Below are 24,030 nucleotides of genomic sequence, written 5' to 3' on the forward strand. Positions count from 1 at the left end.
ATTCAGTCTGGAAGGCTGTAAAGTACCTAGTCGGAAGATGAGGTGCTGTTCCTCCAGGGTATAATGGAGTTGGTGGAGCAGTCTCTGAAGCAGGCTGCCTGCTGAGCTCATGGCAGCCTAGTGTCAGCTAGAGGACCTAAAACCAGGTGTTAGGCTCATCATCTACATAGCAGCCTTTACATATGTCGCAGGTGGCCACCAGGATTGGGTTGCTGACTCTGGTGGGGCATATTCCTGGAGATTTCATAATGTGACCTCTGTCCTCCACCAGTTCCTCCCTCACGTTGCCACCATTGGTCACCCGACCCATCCATCCTCAATAAGCATCATCCTTCCAGCCAATTGGAAAACGAACGTACGATCCGGTACTCGATTTGAATGATTCTTGACAGCCAGTCAAAATATTTTTTTCTCTCATCGCCAATATTCTTCTATAAATAAACAAAAGTGTTCAAAGAAAATGGGGGGAAAAATGCCTCTTATAAGTTTTCTCCTGGGTTGCTCACAGCTCTGATCTGCAGTTTAATCTCAAATTCTGGTGACTCCTGGGCAATCTGCAAGGTTCACAACCTCTCCACCAGGTGCTGTTGAAAAATGATGACCTAAAATCAGGTCAGGCATCTTTCAGATAACCTTGGGGCGTAGGTCCTTGCTCTCTTATGCTGGATTTCACTGTACTTGTTTTATGCCCTTTAAACTAGGAATGATGAGGTTCCACCTCCACCTCTAGAACTTAGTCCTTACACATGATCGAAGTTTTTCAGATACTCAAAGAACAGGTACGATAGTTATGGAGAAGCTATTTCTGCTTGTTGGGGTATTAGTTAGGACTAGGGGGCGTAGTCTAAAAATTCAAGCCACACTTTAGTGAAATGAGGTAACATTGCTACACACAAAGGGTGGTCAACGTTTCAAATTCTCTTTTGCAAAGAGCAATTGATGTTAGATCCATCGTCAGTTTGAAAACTGAGATTGGCCATGATCTTACTGAATGGTGGAACAGACTCATGGGATTAACTGGTCTACTCTTGTTCCTATATCTTACCTTACGATAGCATAAAAGCAAAATACTGCGGATGCTGGAAATATGAAATAAAAGCAGAAAATGCTGGAAAAACTCATAAGGCAGCTCAGCTGGAAAAACTCTCTTATGATGCTAAATCAACTTGCTTATCTTATAACAGCCCAGTCGTGTTTGGTTTTAATGAGATAAACATGAACAGGAAGAAGGTGTAGGTTCAAAGCACATCCCAACATTGGCATTCATATTGAATTCCAGTGAATTTTTTTTTTGCCCTATTTGTTCAACAATGCATGGCACAATGTTGCTTCATTGCTGGATGACTACCTTCAGTGGGAATACCCTAAAATCAACACAGTGAGAGTCTGTCTTACTTGGGCGTTATGTTCTTGAAAGTTCATGCTCTGTTTACAATGCTATAACCATAAATGTGGACTGCACATTGTAGCTTAATGGTGCTATTAACAATATTAGTTAAGCCACAGGAACAAACTGGCTGCTTTCAATGTTAACTGGGAAATGGTGTGTACATGAGTGGAAATTTAGTTTTTATCTTCCTATATTAAAACTTAGAGGAGCAGAAACTCCCCTGAAAGTCTGATCTTTAGAATTGCTTTTTAAATAGCAGAGAGTGAATCTCACAAGTAAGAATATTCCACGTAAGAATATTGACGTCAACAAAACAAATTTCAGAGCAAGAATCTTGGAAACTTTGAGTTTGTAATCTGCTTTCTCCATTATTTTCTTTGCACCTTAGACTGCCTTTTCAAGGTGTGTCCTATGAATCGGTATTCAGCACAGAAACAGTTCTGGAAAGCGAAACAGTCAAAACAAGGGAATACTGAAGCTGCACTGTTGGGAAAGTTACAGGTACCCATTGCGTTTCACAGTGTAAAGAATGTGTGTTTTTCAACCTGTGGGCTGTTTTCCTGCACGGTTAAATTGTTTTTTTTTAAAAATCTGAACAGTGAGTTGTTGGACATTGTCATTGGCCAATATAAGGCTGAGTTTTTGCTCCTGAGTTGGGAAAATTCCTGACTCTGCAAACCTGACTCGAGAGAAATTGTCCTGATTCTTCAGATTTTCGTTTCACGGGGTGGGGAGGTGGGTGCTAACAGGAGTCAGGCCCAGCAACCCTGGAAAGAGTTCAGAGGCAGCCGCAGGGGCTGCCAGGTGGGGGTGGGGCTGTTTTAAAAGTCTCGCCTCGGTGCTCGTCCCAGTTACAATAAAACAAGAAAACAAAAAACATCCCTCACCCCTCACGCTCTCCATGCCAACTTGTTCCCATATTCCTCTTTGGCCCTGGTGCCTCCCAGTCACCCCCATGGCCCTTTATAGCCACTATGTTATGCCTCTATTTGGGGAGATGGTGGCATGGTGGTAATGTTGCTGGACTAGTAATCCAGAGGCCCAGGCTAATGCGCTGGGGACATGGGTTCAGATCCCACCATGGCAGCTGGTGGAATTTGAATTCAGTTAAAACATCTGGAATTGAGAGCTAGTCTCAGTAACAGCGACTGTGAAACTGTCATCAATTGTTGTAAAAACCCATCTGATTCACTAATGTCCTTAGGCAACAGTGGTGGAGATGAGGTAGAGCTGGGTGTAGTCAGTGTAGATGTAAGTTGATGCTTTTGTCCAAAGGATATATAATGGTGAACAGTGTAATGATCTGGAATGCACTGTCTGAAAGGATTCTAGAGCAACTTCTTAAATTGAATTGGATAAATACTTAAAAAGGAAAAAATTGCATGAGTATGTAGAAAGAACAAGGAAGTGGGTCTGATAGCTCTTTCAAAGATAGAGTACAGGCCCACTGGTCTGAAGGATTTTCACAGTCCCTGCTTTTGAGTGTTCTTTGCTTTGTGAAGATGGTGGTAACTTTGAAAATGAATGAATGTGTTTTACAGCAAGCAGCCGAACTGGAGCAGAAACAGAATGAAATTGAGAACAAGAAACTGCTCGGGGAGGTTGTGAAGTACAGCAATGTCATTCAGGTGAGAGAACTGTTACTCGGTAGGTTTGTGGGTCATTGGCATATGTAGCTTCCTCGGCCCAACTACCTTCAGCTGCTTCATCGATTATCTTCCCTGTATTATAAGGTCAAGAGTGTGGCTGTTTGCTGACAGTTCTGTGGTTTTCGGTTACATTCACAACTCTTCAGATAATGAAGCAGCCCATGCCAGCCTACAGCAAGGGCTGGATGATATTCTGGCTTAAACTGACAAGGGACAGGTAATGACCATTTCATTCAAGAAAGAGCCCAGCTATCTCCACCCTGACCATCCAACCCTGAGTCATCCAACATTATCATCTTGCGGAGGCTGCCATTGATTATAGTTTAATTAAACCAGCCATATCAACACAAGAGCTGTGTAGCGGCTGGTACTCAGTGAGGAGTAGCTCATCTCCTGATTCATTGAAGCCATCCACCATCTTAACAAGATTCAAGAGCAAATCCTGTGTAATATCCCTCAATATTTTGGTCTAGAACAGGTGCCCTCTGCCTTACAGAAGCACAATCGGACAAAAATGAACACTTAGTCAAAGAAGGAGATGTTAAGAGGCAGGATCAGAAGGATCAAAAAGGTAGGCCTTAAGAAGGAGAGAGGGTGGAGGAATAGAGGGGTTTAGGAAGGGAATTCCAGACCTCAAGGCCTAGACAGCTGAAGGCATGGCCATCAATGGTGGATTAAGGGGTGCACAAGAGGGCAGAGTTGGAAAAATTGAGAATAAAGAACATGTATATTTAAATAATCTGTTTTTGGATGAAAGAAATGTTTCATTGCTCAGTGTCTCTGTGATTTTGACTGCAGTTACTGCACATTAAAAGCAACAAGTACCTCACTGTCAACAAGAGGCTACCAGCTCTCCTGGAAAAAAACGCAATGAGGGTCTCCTTGGACATTTCTGGAAATGAAGGTTCCTGGTTCTACATTCAACCTTTTTGGAAGCTGAGGAGTGAAGGTGACAATGTGAGTCTGAATAAGATGCAGCATGTGATAAACACCGCAGAATATACAAGTGGTTTAGTTAGTTTAGTTAGAAATTACATTTATGCCCAGTGGTGCTCCTCACCCTTGAACTCTCAGGCCTGGAGCAGTAGAAACAGGAGTAGGCCATTCAGCCTCTTCAGCCCTGCCCTCCCATTTAATTAGATCATGGCTGATTTATACCATTATTCCATTTATTCCCCTTTGCTCCATGTCCCTTCATCCAATAAAATTTATTGATTTTTTTTTATTCTTTTTGGGTTCTGGGTGAATCTGGCAAGGAAGTAGTTTTGATCCCAAGGGCATTTATAATCATTTGTGTGTTATAGGATTGGAGTCGCATGTAGTCAGCTGGTGGGGGTGACAATAATGTTCCCTGAAGAACATTGGTGAACAAGGTGGGTTCTGAGGACAACCTGACAGCTTTTCATGGTCAGGTTTTCAGGTTAGGCCCATAATTCACCAGATTAATTGAATTCAATTTCACAACCTGCCATGGTGGCATTTGAACTCACGACCTCTGGGTTGCTAGTTAACATAACATAAGAACTAAGAGCAAAAGTAGGCCAATTGGCTCCTCAAACCTGCCCTGCCATTCAATAAGATCATGGCTGAACTGTTTGAGGTCTTAACTCCATTTTCCTGCTTGTACCCCAACCCCCCACCTGCCCCACCCCGAAAACTTTTGACTCCTTTGTGGATCAATCTGTCTAACTCGGCCTTTAACATACTCAATGACCCAGCCTCCACTGTTCTCTGATGAAGAGAATTGCAAAGATTGACAACCCTGTGAAAGAACAAGTTCTTCCTCCATCTTAAATGGGAGGCCTCTTATATTTAAACTGTGCCCTTCAGTTCTAGATTCCCCCACAAGAGGAAACATCCTCTCAGTATCTACCCTGTCAAAGCCCCGTCAGAGTCTTAAGTATTTCAATCAGATCACCTGTCGTTCTTCTAAACTCTAATGAGTATAGGCTCAACCTGCTCAACCTTCCCTCATAAGACACCCCCTCCATCCCAGGAATCAGCCTAGTGAACCTTCTCTGAACTGCCTCTAATGCAACTATTTCCCTCCTAAACCTGTACTCTAGGTATAGTCTCACCAATGCCTTGTATAGTTGAAGCAAAATTTCCCTACTTTTATACTCCATCCCCCTTGCAATATAGGCCAACATTCCATTTGCCTTCCTAATTACTTGCTGTACCTGCATGCAAACATTTTTGTGATTCATGCATAAGGACACCCAGATCCACAGCATTCTGCAGTCTCTCTCCATTGAAATAATATTCTGTTCTATTTTCCTGCCAAAGTGGGGAACCTCACATTGTCCCATGTAATACTCCCATCTACCATTTTTTTTGTACATTCTCTTAACCTAGCTATATTCCTTTGCAGACTCTGTGTCCTCCTCATAACCTGCTTTCCTATCTACCTTTGTAGCCAAATTTGCTGATGATACAATACACTTAGTCCCTCCATCCAAGCCATGGATATAAATTGTAAATAGTTGAGGCCCCAGAACTGATCCCTGTGGCACTCCACTCATTACAGTTAGCCAACCTGAAAATGACTCATTTATCTCAACACTTTCATGTTAGCCAATCCTCTATCCACACTAATATATTATCTCCAACGTGATGATCACTTTTATTGTATTTATTTTATTTTAGCCCTTTTATGTGGCACCTTATCAAATGCCTTTTCAAAATCCAAATACACTGCATCTACTTCAGTACCAGAACCACTAGATAACCATAGTCCTAATCGAAGGAGCTTTCATAATGAGCTCTCTGACAAATAATGGTTGACTGTGCTTTCTTGCTCATGCTTATTAAATGAGTCATCTAGATATAATCTCTTGTGGCACAAAGTAGTTCTTGGCACTGTTTGCTATCACTCCTACGTTCAGGTTGTTTTTTGTAGAATTTTGAAAGGAATTGCAAGGGCAGCAAATTTACTGCCAGGGACTGACTTCCTTCCTGAAGCAATGTTGATCTTCACAGCTGGTACATTGAGACCCATGTGTGGTCACTGCAGTGTTCATTGGGTTCAGTGCATTGGACCTGCACTGACTGAAGTGGAACTCCTGGATATTGTGAGTCAGTCATTGCAGACACTGAGTGATGGACAGAGACTGCCAAGTTCAACAAACAGACTTGCACCTACCCCACTGATTGGAGGAACATGTTGGTCCTTCATGGGACCTCTTGAATGTAATAATGTGACAAATTTATTTACAGTTTTTATATTTCTGGAAAACATGCCATGAGAAACAGCTGCAACCAGTGATTAATCTTCTTGTGCATATCAAGCAATTCAATAAATCAAAATAAGTACCTTGGTAGCACTTTGTTCAAAACCTGCAGTCAGTCTTGAAAGATTGGGATCAACACTGTTTCACCCACTTGTTCAGAATAAGTCCATTGTTGGTCTGTGCCAGAGATTTATAAACCTGGATTTGTAATTTGTTACTGACCTTCAGACGTAAATATACCAGTCCATCTCCCTTGTTGGAGCACACAGGGAGTCAAGGCCAACTATTACAGTCAGGGCAAGCAGGGTTGGAGGGTATTAGGGCAAATAACTGGATCTGGAGGTGGAGGCGAACGCTGGGGTCTCCGTCAACGTTAGGAAAGGGAGAGAACAGAGACCCAGGAGGGAGTAGGTGGGAGACATAGGGTAGTAGAACTGAAAGAAACAGGAGGATGGCAAGGCAGGAGGAGAATGGGGAAGTGAGCTAGTGGAGAGAGGGCTAGGGAGAAGAGAATGGTGTGAGGGATGGAGGAGACAGAGGGAGGATGGAGTGAGAGATGGAGGGGAGGAGGAGTACAAGTGGAGCTGGTGGTGGAAAAATGCTGCTCAGTATGGGGTAATCTGAAATAATTTTTCAGTGTGTGAGGGGGAGGGGCACTGAATAGTGTTTGTGGAAAGGAGGATAGGATTCATGTCAGGTGGACAGAGGGCTGTTCGATGGTAGGGAAAGGGGTTGCTGAAATGTCGCTTCACTGGGGGTGGTGCCTGGAATGTTCCTCAGCACCAGCAGTGGGGAGAGGGGTAGCTGCCTGAAATATTGGTGGCTGCCTTTGGTGGGGGTTGCAGAGAGCAAAGAAATGTCATGGGGGGAGGGATGCTTTTAAAAGTTGCATGTGCTTTTGTCTGGGGGAGACAATTGGGCTTTCTTTAGTTCTGAAGTGTCTGTCACAAAGGAAAGTTTTTAGAGTTGGGGGTGGGGGTTGGGAACATGTGACCTTTAACATTGAAAACTCCTATTATAGCATCACCTACAGGCCTAACTGATACTGCAGTTAGGTGTTGATTTTTAAGTGGGTTTTCCCCATTTGATATAAAGTTAAAACAAGTGAATTATTGTGCTGCTAATTATTGAGGTGCAGGCATTGGAACACTTTCTGTTTAGTTTCTACAAGACTTACCTCTATTGTAGTTTGGTGTTAGTGAATGGTAAAATAATTTATTGGGGATACAGTATATAATTAACGTGACATATGGTGAGGATAATGTGCTTGGGAAGATCAGGTGACTTTGGTCTTATGGTTCCCAAAGCTCTCCAACACTGGAGGTTTTCCTCACCTCATGTCTGGGGCTGTTGTAGATAAATTGATAGAGTTTGGTTGCTATGATTAGTCAACATCCCCATTGTTACCCCCCCACCACTAAAGGTGGGACAAGGTAATGTTTTGCCCCTGTTTATTTGTCTGGTTGAAAACAATATGCCTCAGAATGGATGGATTTCAATAAAACTTGGTACACAGATAGGAAATGGCTCAATTAAGAATTGATTAGTTTTTGGCGTGGATGCAGATCTGGATCCGAATTGTGGAATTTTTTAAAGGATCTGTTAACATTGGGAGGTGGGGCAAATTGACATTTTTTTGAGAATGTTGTCGATTGTTTTAGAATGTTGTGGGTTGGTGCAATATGCCATACTATCAAAATGTGAGCAGAGTTTTTGGAGCAGGTTGTTAGATGTGGATTGGTCTGAAGTCCCCCCTCAGTGAGATGGAAGCTATGAATAAAAAAAAATCCAGCTTTGTAGTTACAGGGGAGGCAGGGAAAAACCTCAAGGGAGAGCTGCATAATTGTAATGTTGTGTTAACACAGTGTGGTGGAGGTATGCACTCTACTGAGTGCCCTCGTCACATGTTGTATCATGTGGCTACCAGGATGGTAGAAGGTGAACTAGATGGATCTTGGTCTTTGCTTATCTAGAAGTTCCCCTGTCCCTGAAGGTACCCAGCCTATTCCATGTATTAATACTGATAATGGTGGTCAAGCTGTAATGAATTGTCAGGAGGTAGGTTGCCTTCAAGCACCAGCTAGTTGCAATCGAAATCAGAAAAGCTGTGTTGAAGTCAAACAAAATGGAAGTTAAGATGGAGCAAAATTCAAATTATTTTTAAGGAGTAATCAAGGTTGATCACAACAGTCAGAAGCATGTGGAGATATGGAAAGTTCCGGATTGTTGTTGTTGAGAGACGATTGCTGACCTGGTCGCTAATAAATGTACAATGCGCTCTGTAATTTAATGTTGCAATGTTTTTCTTTACAAAACTGTAGGCAGAATTAGTCAGCAAAATACAGTGATCAGGAGCAGAGATGCTAACACTGGAACGCTCATTGCTTCTCACCTCATTGCTCACACTGACAGTGTGTGGGCAAGTGTGCAATTAATATTGACAACTTCCTTACATATTCTGTGACCTGAGCATGGCAGGAATGAAAAGTGGAATTTTAATTTTCCTTGATTGGCAGGAATGGCGTGGAGAAGAGAAATGGCTAAAATGAATGGCTGCTCTAACCTTATCAATTCCCTGAATTAATCTTCCAATGTGGGGCAAGGTGGGGGCGGGGGGGTGGGGTTGGTGGTGGTTTGGTGGGGGGTGGGGGGGGGGGGGGGCGGTGGTTGGGGGGGGGGGGTGGGGGGGGTGTGGTTGGGGTGGGGGTGGGGGGGGGTGTGGTTGGGGGCCGGTGGGGGGTGGGGGGTGGGTGGTTGGGGGCCGGGGGGGTGGGGGGGGAGTTGGGGGCGGGGGGGGGATTCTCTTTAATAAACACTGATCATTGTCCTGGGACCTACATGGGATTCCCAATGACTTCCTCACGGATTTAGGAACCAGGGAGACCAGGAGGAGCAAGAATGCAGCTCCAAGCCCCAAGAGGAAGCAACGTGTTTATATAGTGCCTTAATGATAATATATCCCAAGGCACTTAAAGTCTGGTTCTCTGCTGCCCTTCTCCCTCAGTTGCTGCAAGAACCTTTTAACATCTCTTGCCTCGCTGCCACCAGCCTTCTCTCGGTGCCAGCTGCACCATCCTGCATCTCCTCCATCAACCAGGTGCCACTTCAAATCCCAAACAGGCCAAGGAGTTGGCATTCAAAGGAAATTTAAACTGGTGAAGTTCTGACCAAGACTCCTGTAGCAGAATGTAACCCTCGGTTGGGAGAGCATGGCAATCAACCCTAAAGAAATGTGTTCAAATATACATATATTTTTAAAAATCACTTATATGAGAAATGAGAGTGAAGCCCTCTTTGGCAGAGATCAGTCGGGGATCTCAGGCTGTAACCTAATATCTGTCTGTATGGATTCTTATCAGCACTTCCAAAAACACTGGGAGAAATATTACACCTCTGAAATGACTGAAACTACATCCATTCGTGAGAAAGTGGGAGAAAAGAATAGAAGGATGTGTCAGATCATGTATGGTGGGAGGAGGCTCATGAAGAGCATAAACACCTAGATTGGACCAGTTGGGCTGAATGGCCTGTTTCTGTGCTGTACTTTCTGTATAGCTCTATATGCAAGCATTAGAACAGTAAACTTGCTGAAAAGAGAGGCATGTTGCTGAAGCTTTTCATCTTGCACTCATCAGGACAAAAAAAGGAATGCCAAATTTCAAATGACCACACTAATTTATACTACATGAGAAAAAGATGTTGATTGGTTGGCAAGTTGTCTCTGGATGAGGCATTGCCATGGAGATAACAATGGGGAGCTATAGGCTCCGCAAGCTCCTGACTAATTCATAAAAGGCGCAAGGCTTGAACATAATATGTCTCAACCAATCAGAGTTGACGTGCCAACCAATCAGCACCCTTTTCTCCTGTAGCATAAATTTTTGTGACCTTTTCAAATTTGGCATTCTTGCATTTGCCCTGATGAGTGCAAGACAACAAAAATTGTCAATATGCCTCTCTTCAGTAAGATTCAGGTTCTGTACTACGAAACAACAGTAAAATTGTGACTGGATGATGATGAAAATGGTTGGAGACCTTGGATGGGGGAATCCTAACTGAATCGGTTAGCTCCTTTCCTTTATTCCGGCATATAGGTTGTTGTGGGAGACAAAGTGGTCTTGAATCCGGTCAACGCTGGACAGCCATTGCATGCTAGCAATCACGAATTACTAGACAACCCAGGCTGTAAGGAGGTAAGTCAAAATGACCCAATTATTGGGGAACTGTTTCCTGTTGGCAATACCAATGACAAAATTAACCAAATTTTTTTTAATATCAGGTGAACGCTGTGAATTGCAACACCAGTTGGAAGATTGCGTTGTTCATGAAGCACAGTGACTATCGTGACGATGTTCTGAAAGGGGTCGGTGCTTTTTCCTCGTTTTGTCTTCCTTTAGCTTTGGATCTGATTTGTTCCGAGGATCGATTCAAAGTCGTAATGTAACCTGTTGCCGCTGTCAATCTGCAGGGTGACGTGGTGAGGCTTTTCCACGCGGAGCAAGAAAAGTTCCTAACCTGCGACGAGTACAAGAAACAGCAACACATCTTCCTGAGAACCACACTGCGCCAGTCAGCAACCTCCGCGACAAGCTCCAAAGCACTCTGGGAAATTGAGGTAGAACCCGGAAACCAATTGTGCATAATATGTATTCTTAAAATTTCTTTCAGTCTTTTATTTTGATTCATGATGTAATGATTTAAGTCAGTGCCTTTCTTGGAGATGTGAATGAGTGGAGTATTCCCTCACTGGTGATCTGCTCAAAGGGTTGACCTACCTGTCTCACAACAACCATGTTCTGGGCTTTTTTTTACACCAGGTAATTTCACCAGTTTTGCTTTACTGACCACCCTGGTAGGTAGACCTTGTGCTCCTTATGAGCTGGAATGCACCCTAGCTTTTCCAGTTTATGCCTAAATAACAGAGACATGCAGTGATCAGATTAGAGACGCCACGCTCTGTATACATGGATTGCTTGACTGTATTGGGTATTCCCCATGTGATTTTCCGCTCTTTAGAAAGGTACACTGAACTCTCAAGTCAGACAGAGATTCAGATTTGAAGCTAACTAATTATTTTGTTTAAATAACAGAGCTCAATAAACCATCTACAGTATAAAACATTAGAAAGCAGCCCGCCTAATTGGTACCCATTCCACCACCACAAACATTCACTCCCTCCACCCCCAATGCACAGTAGCAGCAGTGTGTACCATCTACAAAATGCACTGCAGGAATTCACCAAGGCTCTTTCGACAGCACCTTCCAAACCTATGACCTCTACCACCTAGAAGTCAAGGACAAGGAGGTAGCTAGGAACATCACCACCTGGAAGTTCCCCTCCAAGCCACTCACCATCCTGACTTGGAAATATATCGCCGTTCCTTCACTGTTGCTGCGTCAAAATCCTGGAACTCCCTCCCAAACAGCATTGTGGGTGTACCTACTCCACATGGTCTGCAGAGGTTCAAGAAGGCAGCTCACCGTCACCTTCTCAAGGGTGGGCAATAAATGCTGGCCTAGCCAGTGATGCCCACATCCCATGAATGATTAAAAAAAAACCACGTATTCAGTTACCTTCCTCTGTATACAAAATAATGAAGACTCCACTTGCCATCTCCCCAAGTCTGGACTTGAGCAGCTGCAATTTCATTTTGGCCTGGCACAAAGCTTAAAACACTTCTTTCTGGCTGCTAAGCTGTCACTGCGTCCTTAGCCAAGCTTCACCACAGAACATAGGAGCAGGGGTAGGCCAGTCGAGTCTGCTCTGCCACTCCATCAGATCATGGCTGATTATCTCCCTCAATGCCACTTTCGCACACTCTTCCCATACCCCTTGATGTGATTAGTATTCAGAAATCTATTGATTTCTGTCTTGAACATACTCAATGATTGGACTTCCACAGCCCCCTGTGGTAGAGAATTCCAAAGATTCACCACCCTCTGAGTGAAGAAATTCCTCCTTATCTCAGTCTTAAATAGCCTACCTCATGCTGAGACTTAGTCCTCATTTGATGTTCTACTGAAACAGAAGGAAATGGATGACAGCATCCACTTACATTAACAGGCATCCACACACGGCTCTGGAGGTCTTGTGGTGCAGTGGGTAGTGTCCCTGCCCCTGAGCCAGAAGCTCTGGGTTTGAGTCCCACTCCATGACTTGTGGGCGCATTCATAATGCCACCAAACAGATTAATTATCAGCCTGAAAATCCTTCCAACACATGCCAACGGCTGGCGGTAAGAGTGGGAGAGATTCCTGGTCAGTCATACGATGTTTATGAATGTTAGAGCCTCTACCATCACTGCCTGTGGCTTCAGAGACTCGAGTCCCTGAGTGAACTGTAACAGTACCTCACGTGGCTACACTTCTCTCTTGACTGCTGAACAGAAAGGCAATCTCAGACAGTAGAAAGGAGAGCTGTTTGAATGCAGTGACTCCAGCATTCAAGCACTTCACACCTTGTGTTGGCCATAGCAATCCAAACCTTGTGATGCCCCCGGGACAGGGGTCAGTCACAGGGGACCGATTGGGTGCAGATAAGCTTGTAGGACTTGGGGGTCGTACGTATGTTTCTCTTGGCCCACAAGAAATGCAAAAATGGGACTTACCTTAGAGCTCAGACCATTCCCATCTCCTTTTACTTGTCTGATATGTTAGAAACAAAAATTGTGTTGAGACGGAGTCATGCATTTTCCTGAAGTGATTTTAATTACTTGATCTGCCTTCTGCAAGTTGGAGATGGATTAGTGTCAAGTTTTTACAAAATATTTATTCTTTCATGGGATGTGGGCATTTGTTGCCTATCCCTAATTGCCCTTGAACTGAGTGGTTTATTAGGCCATTTCAGAGGGCAATTAAGGGTCAACCACATTGCTGTGGGTCTGGAGTTACATGTAGGCCAGACTGGGTAAGGACAGCAGATTTCATTCCCTAAAGGACATTGGTGAACCAGATGGGTTTTTATGACAACCGATGATTGTTGCCCTGACCACCATTACTGAGACTAGCTTTTAGTTCCAGATTTTGCTGTTTGAATTTAAATTCCAGAACATTAGCCTTGGTCTCTGGATTACTAGCCCAGTGACATTACCACTACACAACTATCTCCCCCGTAACTTTGCAAGTTTTACCCTTCCTTTCACCCCTCTTGTGTGTCTTTGGGTGCTAATCCCTCAAATGCTGTTTCTAACAATAGAAAGTACAAGTTTAAAATTCAGCCAAACAAAAATCTATTGCAGCACATTGAATATAAAAAATCTCTCATTTCCATTAATAATGGAATATGAGTAACACTTTCTTTGATCGTATTTTCAGTGTTTGTGTTCCAAAATCCCATGTTCCCCCACAGCATGGATATGGTGGTTGAGTCTAACCATGAGCGAGAATCATCCTGCTCAAAGCTCAGTAGCCCATGTTGATCTGTTTCATTTCTCCATTTCCCACATTTTACTGGGAATGAGTCCTATTGTTTATTTGATTAATTGGAGAGTTTCCTCTTGCAGGTGGTGCACCATGACCCGTGTCGGAGTGGAGCGGGACACTGGAATAGCCTGTTTAGGTTCAAACATCTGGCTACAGGAAACTACTTGGCTGCAGAGGTAGGAAAATTGTACAGTTCATCAGCAAAAGAATACTTCCATGCTGATAGTAATTAGATCTTTTTGAACAGTAGATACATCACTTAGAGGGGTTATAGTTTTCTTTGAGCACTCATTTTGAGTGTGCGGTTGTTCCTCATCCTCAACTAGAGGAAGGTTCTGACTGCAGCCTGAACACACACTACTACTCATCAGCTTTGTTACTTGCAATTTTGAGAAAAGCAAAATACTGCAGATGCTGGAGATCTGAAATACAAACAGGAAATGCCGGAAAAACTTAGGTCTGGCAGCGTCTGTGAAGAGCGAGATATGTTTGACTCTTCTTCGGAATGCATTCATTACCTATTTTGATGTCTGTTGAGCTTATCTTTAAGAGGTCACTGACCCAAAGGGAGCATTCAGCAGTCATAACCTTTCTGTTTCCCTGCTCTGCACTGATCCTATCATACATTGTCATCTTGCTTTGATGAACTTCCCATTAGGATATTTGTAAGTGCTTGGTTATCTATTCCAAACAGTTTTTATTTGAAATGTCAATAGCTTATGCAGGATTTTCCCTATGGGCTACTGGGACTAGCCATCAGGCTGAAATGTGGGCCAGGATCTCGCACCATCTGGGGAAATGGCCACTCACTGTGATTTTCCCCAAATTGGTCAGCTAATGGCCAGAGGGCGGGCTCGCTGTCCAATTAAGGACAGAGGGCAGTCTCTCAAAGCTGGAAGGCCAAGCGGAGGCCTTTTCAGCTTGAAAGGAGCAGCAGGATGCCATGGCAGGTAAGTGAGAGAGAGGGTGCTTCAAAATGGAGGTGTCCTCTCTCCAACTTTGCTTAAAGCGAAATTTTTAAGTGGTTTTTACAGCCAGGCTGCCTTTGCACAGCTGTAAGGGGGTTGGGGGGGACCCATCTACTGGGTGACCTGCAGCTGCTGTCGCACCCAGACAGGCAGGGTGACATCTAGGCCTATCTGGAACACTGATCCCCCTCCTCTGTGCCCTCTGCCCTGGCCCTGACAGTCTTCAGGCAGCTAAACTGCCCCCTGCTACCTGCAGGGGAACTTGGAGGCCAACTTGGAAAATCCCAGTTGGCCTCCTTAGTTGGTTTGCAGGGGTGGTTAGTTATCTGGATTGGATACCAGCCCTGCGTGGGTGTGTAGCCCTGCGGCACCCCAACATCATCCCCACTCGTTCCCCCCTCTTCTTCCCCCCACACCCCCCCTCCTTCCCCACAAATCCTGCCTCTATAAAAATGGCTGGGGACAGGTGGGAGCAAGGAAACTGGCATGCCAACTGGTGGGGCTATTCATAGCTTCCGTCTGCCTCCGATCACAGCCCCAACAGTACCTGAAAATCGAGCCCCTTATATCTACCCGTAACGAAAGATCCTGCGTTTATTCAATGGCTTTTTCAACTTCAGGATGCCCCGACATGCTTTACAACAAATGAATTAGTTTTGAAGTGAAGCCACTAAAGTGTAGCAAACCTGGCAGCTAATTTGGGTGCAGCAAGATCCCACGAGCAGCAATGTGATAATGACCAGCTAATCAGTTTTAGTGATGTTTGCTTGAGGGAGAAATATTGGCCCGGATGCTGTGAGAGCTCCCCCTGCTCTTCAAATAGTACCACAGAATCTTTTAGGCCCTCCTGGGAAAGGCAAACAGGACCTCGACTTTAGGCCTCACCTGAATGACAGTGGATTTGACAGTGCTGCACTCTCTTGGCCTAGATTTTGTTATATTGGAAACCTGAGGGCTGATCTTCTTCCACTGTATGCCGTGAAATCCTTAGGTCGTGAGCGGAAAGCGAAGGGAAATGGGGAGAATCGTCGCCCTTGGGTTGCCCTGGCAACTGCCTGGGCTTCCCCTTGGTGGCTGGTGGTGGGGTACTCACACTTGGAGCAAGTGTAAGCAGTGTTGCCTCTTAAACTGTCCAGTTGTATGGCCTATCAATTGGACGGTCATGGATGGACAATGAATACAATCTCACTAATAGCTCATTATTATAAAGGAGTGCTTCTGAAATTTAAACAACGAAATATGCAACTCTAAACTCACTAAGGAGAGGACAAGACAATTATTTATTTCCAGGCCCATTTCACTGTATACAGTGAAATGGGCCTGGAAATAAATAATTGTCTTGTCCTCCTTAGTGAGTTTAGAGTTGCATATTTCGTTGTTTAAATTTCAGAAGCACTCCTTTATAATAATGAGCTATTAGTGAGATTGTATTCATTGTCCATTCATGACCGTCCAATTGATAGGCTTTCTCTTTGACCCACTGCAGTTTCTATGGTGATGGTGTTCCCAGTTGGGAATGTCAGAATACTGAGCCAGCAATGACAAAGGAAAGGCAGTGTATGTTCAAATCAGGATGGTGTGTAACTGGAGGATAACTTGCAGGTGATGGTGCTCTCATGTTATTGCTGCTGTTATCCTAGGATCAGGTTACTGAATTGCTGCAGTGTATGGAGCTATTACATAATGCACACGCAGTGAGCCAGTGATGGAGGGGATGGACATTGGGTCCAGTGGCAGGTGCATCAATTAAGCAAACTACATTATCTTGGATGGTGTCTTTGTTGTTGCTATGGCTGCATCCACCTAAGCATGTGGTCAGTATATCGTCACGATCTGAACCAGCCTTGCAAATGGTGGAGGGACATTGGGGAGTCATTGCACAGTGTCCAGCCTCTGTCCTGCTTTCGTAGCCCAGTGTTGATATTGTTGGTCCGGTTATGCACCTGGTCAATAACGATATCCAAGATGTTGGTAGCGACAACTCTACTTTGGTGGTTTAGCCTTTTCTGGTTGGTAGTGGTCATTGCTTGGCATTTATATGGAATCAGTGTTAACCTGTCCAGTGCCTGTCCAACCCTGGTCCTGCCTGTTAATTGTATATTAATTGAGATTAATTATATGCAGGTGGAGAGCATTTATTGGGTTTTCACTTGAGCAGATCTAAAGATACACTCACTGAAACTGGAGCAGCGGGGAGTGTGGTTGAGTTAGGAGGCATACGCTTGTAATGTTTCACTCTACAAGTAAATGTAAGACTGAGTAAAGGTTGGCTCCAGTTCTATACTTCACCAACTGACTTTCTTGAATATAAGACTGCTGTTGGCTGGCATAGCCTTTGAACATCTTAGAATTGCCAGTGAACAGCCCTGCTTCTGATTTTATGAGGGAGAGAAAGGCACTGATGGTACCACTGAAGATGGTTGGCTGGGGACCGTGCTCCAAGGAACTCCTGAGCAATGTTCTGGGGCTGTGATGATGGTCGGCTTCTGACAACCACAGGCTGCTTCCTTTGTGTCCGATGTGACTCTGGCCGGAATGGCTTCCTGCTGCACGTTCCCATTGGGAGGATGTAGGTAAAAGATTGGATGTGGATTGGACATCTCAATGCTTCATTTCTCAGATACTTAATGTCAGCATATTAAATTTTCTTTTTGTGACCACGTTATTTATTGAAATACATTCCACCCCTTATTTTGTTGTATCATTGTCATCGCCTAATTAAGGAGCACGTTGAAGAATTTATATTGAATTTTTGCTGATGACATCAAACTAGGTGGGAATGTAAGTTGTGAGGAGGATACAAGGAGGCTTCAACAGGACTTGGACAGACTAAGTGAATGGGCTAGAACATGGCAGATGGAATATAATGTGAATAATTGTGAAGTTATTTACTTGGTAGAAAAACAAGAATGCAGAGTATTTTTGAAATGGTGGGGAGAATTTTCTCCCCGTCGGGGGGGGTTTGGGCAGGATCGGGCGTTGGCGGGCGCCCAGCCAATTGCTGCCCGTGATCAGCTGCGCGCCGCCACTTTACAAGGGCAGGTCAATTAAGGCCCGCCCAGCGTGACGCTCACCCGAAAGTGCTGAGCGCTCCCTGTGCGGGTGGGGGAGGAGGCTGAGTCGGGCCCTATGCTCTATCATGCATGTGCGCGAAAGAGCACAGAAATCTCCCTGAAGCACAGAGCTGCCTCAGGGAGATCAGTTTGAGTTTCAAAAATTTTAATAAAGAAAAAAATTTAGGACATGTCCCCTCATGTGAAAGCGTCACGTGAGCTGGGACATGTCTATGAATTTTAATGAAAATCTGTATTTCACTTATAAATCATTCATGAAGCCTCATCCCGCCCGTGGATGAGGTTTCATGAAAAACGTGAATGCCGCCTGGGCTCTTCGCCTGCCCACCAACCTTGAGGTTGGACGAGCAGTTTTCTCAATAGGCTTAATTAGTTCATTAATGGCCTTAACAGGCCTTAGACAGTTCGGCAGGCATGCAGCTGACTCCGGTGCGCACCTGCCGAACTGAAGATCTGAATGACGCACGGTGACGTTGGGACGCGTGCCCAACATAACATGTGTTGTTTTATGCATTGGCGAGCGGGCCCCACTCACTGAGTCGAAGATTCTGGCCAGTGAGAGACTGGGAAGAGTTAATGTACAAAGGGACCTGGATGTCCTTGTTCATGAGTCACTAAAAGCTAGCATGCAGGTGCAGCAAGTAAATTAGGAAGGCAAATTGTACACAGAGATAAAAACAAAAAAACTGCGGATGCTGGAAATCCACTCAAGTTCTGTCGAAGGGTCATGAGGACTCGAAACGTCAACTCTTTTCTTCTCCGCCGATGCTGCCAGACCTGCTGAGTTTTTCCAGGTAATTCTGTTTTTGTTAAGGCAAATTGTACGTTGGCCTTTTATTGCAAGGGGATTTGAGTGCAGGAGTAAAGATGTCTTGCTGCAATTGTATAAATCCTTGGCGAGACCACACCTGGAATATCGTGTGCAGTTTTGGTCTCCTTATCTAAGGAAGGATATACTTGCCACAGAGGGAGTGCACTGGAGTTTCACCAGATTAATTCCTGGGATAGTGGGATTGTTTTATGAGGAAAGATTGGGGAGACTGGACCTTTATTATCTAGAGTTTTGAAGAACGAGGGGTGACCTCATTGGAACTTACAAAATTCTTACAGGGTGTGACAGGGTGGATGTGGATAAGATATTTCCCCTGGCTGGTGAGTCTAAAACCGGGGAATGTGTCTCAGGATAATGGGTAGGCCATTTAAGACTGAGATGAGGAGAAATTTCTTCACTGAGGGTGGTGATCCTCTGGAATTCTCTATCCCAGGGGGCTGAGGAAGCTCAATCATTGAGCATGTTCAAGACAGAAATCGGTAGATTTCTGGATACTAATGATGTCAAGGGATATGGGGATATTGTGGGAAAGTGGCGTTGAGGTAGATGATCAGCTATGATCTAATTGACTGGTGGATCAGGCTCAAAGGGCCAAATGGCCTACTCTTGTTCCTATGTTCACTTCAGTAGATTTACATTTATGAACGTTTTATATAATGCTCTTGGCACATCTCCAGGATGTCTCAAATTGCTTCACAATCCATTTTTCGAAGTGCAGGTACTGTTCAGATGTACGCAACATGTCAGCCAATGTCGGCAGAACTAGATCCCATAAAGCACAGTCAGGCGACAGACCAAATTATATCTTTTGGTGGTGGTTGAGGGAGGAGTGTCAGCCTCGTACTTTCCTCTTTGAATTGGGTATGGGATGATAGTGGGGTCATTAATGTCCACCTAAAGCACCAAGATAGGTTAGACAGGGCAAAGTGTCTCAAAACCCCATCACCTCTGATAGTATGGCACTCCCTCAGTGCTATATCCGAGTGCCAGTGTACCTCCTGGATTAGGCCCTTGACACCAAGGCGAGAGAGTGCTGGCGCTGAGCCGACCTGATGGATCCTCTGATAGGACATCACCAACGCCATTGATGAATGTAATATCACTTTTAGCTGCATTGTAATCTCCTAGTGATAACACAGCACAGTCACAAAATATTGAGGAGCCACCACAGAAGGAACATTTGTTTTCTGATATATTTTTGATTTAATATTGCTGCTGAGCTTTTGCCACAGCTACGATATTGGGGATGAATTTTCTCTGGGGTTCTGTGTCTGGCTGCTCCAGGTTCAAGAGGAACCTCGATTGCAGGCATCATTGGGGTTCGCCCCAAACCTCTGCCACCCTAAGAACATTTACTCCCCCTTTTTATTTTTGTCCTCCAACTTTGAATGTGCTGCCTTGTTCTCAGGTTAATTCGGATTATCAGAATGATCACTTAGAATCAAAGGGAGTGGTAAGTGAAAGTACTTTGGTCTAATGTTGTTTTTTGTGGTGCCTGTTGACCACTCGGTCTCCCCTGCACTCAGCTTTCTGGGTTCGCCTGGTGGGTAGCCGAGATGTTTGAACAAGGCAAACCCCTGGTTCAGCATCATGTGGCTGAGCTTGTGCTAGGTTCCAGTGGATGGATGATGGGGCTTTACCATTGGAATCCCATACCCCTGCATTTGAGGAACATGGAATCAGCTGCATCACCTTCTCCAGTTTGCTTGCCTGTAACCTCTGTTTGAGATAGAGGTGGCAGTGGGTCCAGTAATGGTTTTGATGTACCACGATTAAATAACACTTGCTCGGGGGAGCTTTCAGAAGACGCCTTGTTAATTGGACGTCAGTGTGGACTTGATACACTTTCAGGGAAAATCTCACTGGGGTTGGCCTGAAGCCCAGTGATACTCATTAGAAAAATGGTGAGGGCCATTTGGGATATTGGAAATTTTTAATCGGGCCTCAAATAGAATTTTAAAAAATACTTCGATTTATTACAATTTATTTCTTCGAAAAGTTATCTTGGTACATAAAACAAAAATTATTTTAAAAGATAAACACATTAACTGTATACAGTATGCCAGTTGTACAGTTAATGTGTTTAATAACTTACTAACTCTTGATAACTTAGTAACTCTTTCTACTTGCATCCCACTCACTAAACCTCCTGCTCGCCACTTCCCTCCTACTCACAGCTCCTCCTGTACCCTTCCCCACAACCTTCTCTCTTACTTCCTCCTTCCTTGCATCCTGCCTCTCACCGCCCTCCCCCGAGTCCATGCTCACCGCCAAGATTCAGGAGGAGGAGGTTCGGCAAGAGGTAGGACTGGGGAGCAAGAGGGTCGGCGGGGGGCAAGGGTCGGCAGGTGGGAGGGTTGGCGAAGGGGATGCAGAAAAGTCTCGTGTGGGTCATAGTCAGCCCGAGAGCTACGTAGTGAATACCGTTGGCCTCGATTGACCCAATCGAAGGGTCAGATGCACTTGGCGAGCTACACTTCACTTGGGATTTTGAGGTTTGTTTGCCTACCCTGCTTCAGGCAGCACTTATAGTCATCAGCACCAGGCTTCACAGGCAGCACCACATCACTTTTAGGGGGGGCCCACAGGCAGGTCTCTACTTACAAGGCCTGCCGTAAGGTGGAGGTGGCTTTTTAATGGCTGGAGGTCTAGGGCTTGCTTGGGGAAGGGGGAGAAGTGGCCTCAGGCCAGGGAAGTGCTGTAGGGCTAGGGCATTATTGAGGAAGGGGGGTGTCCCAGGGTGTGTGTGTGTGGGGCATGTTGATCTGTACAAGTGGCCTTAAGAGGGTGAGGGCTGAGGAGGCAGTCTCCAGAGAAGATGAGGCCAGATGGTTATGTGAGGGTGTGTGAGAGAGTGAGTGGTGATGTCCCTTGAGCTGGCAGTGAGTGAGATGCAAGTGAATGCGTGATGGCCTTGAGTGTGAGTTTAGAGTGATGGGATGGTTGCTTTACCCGTGCAGCATGGATGAGATCATTCATTTTCTGCACTGGATGGCAGACTTCTTCTGTACAGATGGCAGAATGCTTCTGTGCAGCATTGGCACTGATCACCACTGCCATCGCATCTGAAGCCAGAGTGGTGACACCGATGGGTCTCCTATGGCCAGAGCGGAGGTAAGGGACATCACGGTGAGCTCCAGTGGTGTCCAGAGGGTGTCCCAAGGATGTGTCACTGAATCGGGGGGGCTGCAGTTTGCTTGCCTTTCAGGGCCATGTCTTCTGTGCAGCAGTCCTGGGCTGGAAGTACTGATAGGTGTGCACGCTGCACTTTACATATGGTGCCCAGTGTGGGGAAGTGGCAAGGTGGGGGATGAATGAGAGCCTACTCGCTATTGAAATGCCATGTTTACCGGGAACGCATGATTAATGAGGTGGCATTGGGATCACACAGGGTGAAAAGCCGCCATTGCAGCCGCTGGGTAAAATGTCTTTTTTCCCACCCGTTACTACACTTAAGTGCAAATCTGGGGTGATTCCACCCTTAGCCCCTCAATCAATGTTATGAGAGAGAAATCAACTGATCATAGATCTCATTGCTGTTCCAGGGATCTTGCTGTGTGCAAATGGCTTCCCTGGTTACTGTGTTTATCTACATACCAGCAGTCACTTCACTTCAGGGTAATTCACTGTGATGTGAAGCACTTTGAGATGTTTCTGGGAAACATAAGATGCTGTGCAAATCGCACATCTCCCTTTTTGAAGGAAGGTGTTCACAATAGAGATTATTTGTGCATTGGTGACCGGGTTCCCCTTGGGGAAGAGGTGGCAGAATTTTGACAGGTGCAGATGCTTCACGCTCAGTGTTAGTACCTGGTTCAGTGAGGCAGCAGCTGATGCAGTCGGATTGCACCCAAGGAGGCTGCCTGACCCTCTGAGTACTTCCAGCATTTTCTGTTTATATTTCTAGATTTCCAGCATCTGCAGTATTTTGGTTTTGAAACCTGACTGAGCATCTTAATAAATGTAAAGGAGTGAGGAGATAGGTAGGGTGCAGTGAAATAATTTGCTACGCGATAAGAGACAAGCCTTTTGTCTTGTACTCGCCAGTATAGATTCGCAAGAATACCAAATCTCAAGGGGAACTTTTTATACTGCACGAGAAGAGGGTGCTGACTGGGGAGTCGTATCAAACAGCATGACCCTCCAGCTGTTTGCAACATGCACTCAACCGGTCAACTCAACAGGTACTCAATCACCCTGTGCTTGCAAAACTCCGAATATAGCGCCTAACATTAGGCGTGATCCCATAATTGGACAACACTTGCTAAGCAATCCTGACTGTGCTAAGCATTACACTGACAATTTGTTTACGAGTATCAGTTGGGCTCGCAGTGTGGCTCACTTGTGTGCGCTAGAAGCTCCATATATTCACACACAGGGCCCTGTCCTTTGCAAGCAAAAAGAACATGCCCACGCATTGTGCCTCTTTCAGCTAAACAAAAGCTTGAGGGACAGCCATTCTCTGATTCATTCCCCATGGCAATGCCTTGACCAATCAGTTGACCTGCCTGGTTCGAATTTAAACAAAAGCCTGGGAGTTAACTGTTACCTGGTGCATACTCCATGGCAACATCTCCACCAATCAGAGTCCACTTGCCAACCAGTCAGCACCCTCTTCTCATGCAGCATAAATTGTTGTTCCCTCTGAGATTTGGTATTCTTGTGAATCTGTCCTGATGAGTGCAAAATGAAAAGGTTTGACAGCATGTCTCTTTTTTCAGCAATCCTCAAATTCTGTACTACCAGTGACTTTTTGCTACGAGTTGTAGGTTGGGTGTTTGGTGCTCGTTTTCCATATGAGATCAGGAGAACAAAAGAAAAACTTACATTCATATAAAGCCTTTCTCAACCTTCGAACATCCCAAAGCCAATTAAGTAATTTTGAAGTGTAGTCACTGGTGTGATGTAGGAAATGTGGCAGCCAATTTGTGCAGAGCAAGATCTCACAAATGCCAATCTGATAATGACTGGATCATCTGTTTTTAGTGATGTTTGTTAATTGGCCAGGACACCAGGGAGAATTCCCCCATTCTTAGTGCCTGGAGATCTTTTATGTCCACTTGAGAGGGCAGATAGGGCAGCAGTTTAAATGCAGATGTGAGAGGCTCTGTTGCCTGCTCCAGCAGCTATTTCTTAACATCCAAAAGACAGCACCTCTGACAATTCAGTGCTCCCTCAGTACTGCACTGAAGTGTATGGCTAGATTTTGTGCTCATGTCTTTGGAGTGGAACTTGAACCCCTGACTAAGAGGAGTGTTACGGTTTACAACACGGAACTCACTGTGTGCTGTAAATGCCGCTTCACGACAGATACTTGTTCACACGCATGCTACCTTGTATCCTTTGCATGAGGCATAATCACAACAACAGACCAATGACAGTCATTGCCAAGAATTGAGTCCAGTTTGTGAAGAGCTCAAATGAGCCTCCAATTTTCTCCACAAAATGGTAGCTTTCAGTGCTAC

At 44.9% G+C, this 24,030-nt stretch overlaps 1 protein-coding gene across 3 annotated transcripts in view; it reads left to right on the top strand.

Moving 5' to 3' along the window:
• The window catches only part of itpr2 (inositol 1,4,5-trisphosphate receptor, type 2), a 472,778-nt gene that overhangs the window by 64,065 nt on the left and 384,683 nt on the right, over nucleotides 1-24,030 (top strand). For all 3 annotated transcript variants that reach the window (XM_041202236.1, XM_041202237.1, XM_041202238.1), the window contains exons 3-9: nucleotides 1,779-1,891; nucleotides 2,932-3,018; nucleotides 3,838-3,996; nucleotides 10,364-10,462; nucleotides 10,549-10,632; nucleotides 10,738-10,884; nucleotides 13,772-13,867. In XM_041202236.1, the coding sequence (XP_041058170.1) occupies nucleotides 1,779-1,891; nucleotides 2,932-3,018; nucleotides 3,838-3,996; nucleotides 10,364-10,462; nucleotides 10,549-10,632; nucleotides 10,738-10,884; nucleotides 13,772-13,867 (785 nt within the window). The remainder of the gene's footprint in view (nucleotides 1-1,778; nucleotides 1,892-2,931; nucleotides 3,019-3,837; nucleotides 3,997-10,363; nucleotides 10,463-10,548; nucleotides 10,633-10,737; nucleotides 10,885-13,771; nucleotides 13,868-24,030) is intronic.

Source organism: Carcharodon carcharias, chromosome 13 (genome assembly GCF_017639515.1).
Source record: "Carcharodon carcharias isolate sCarCar2 chromosome 13, sCarCar2.pri, whole genome shotgun sequence".
NCBI classification, from domain to species: Eukaryota; Metazoa; Chordata; class Chondrichthyes; order Lamniformes; family Lamnidae; genus Carcharodon; species Carcharodon carcharias.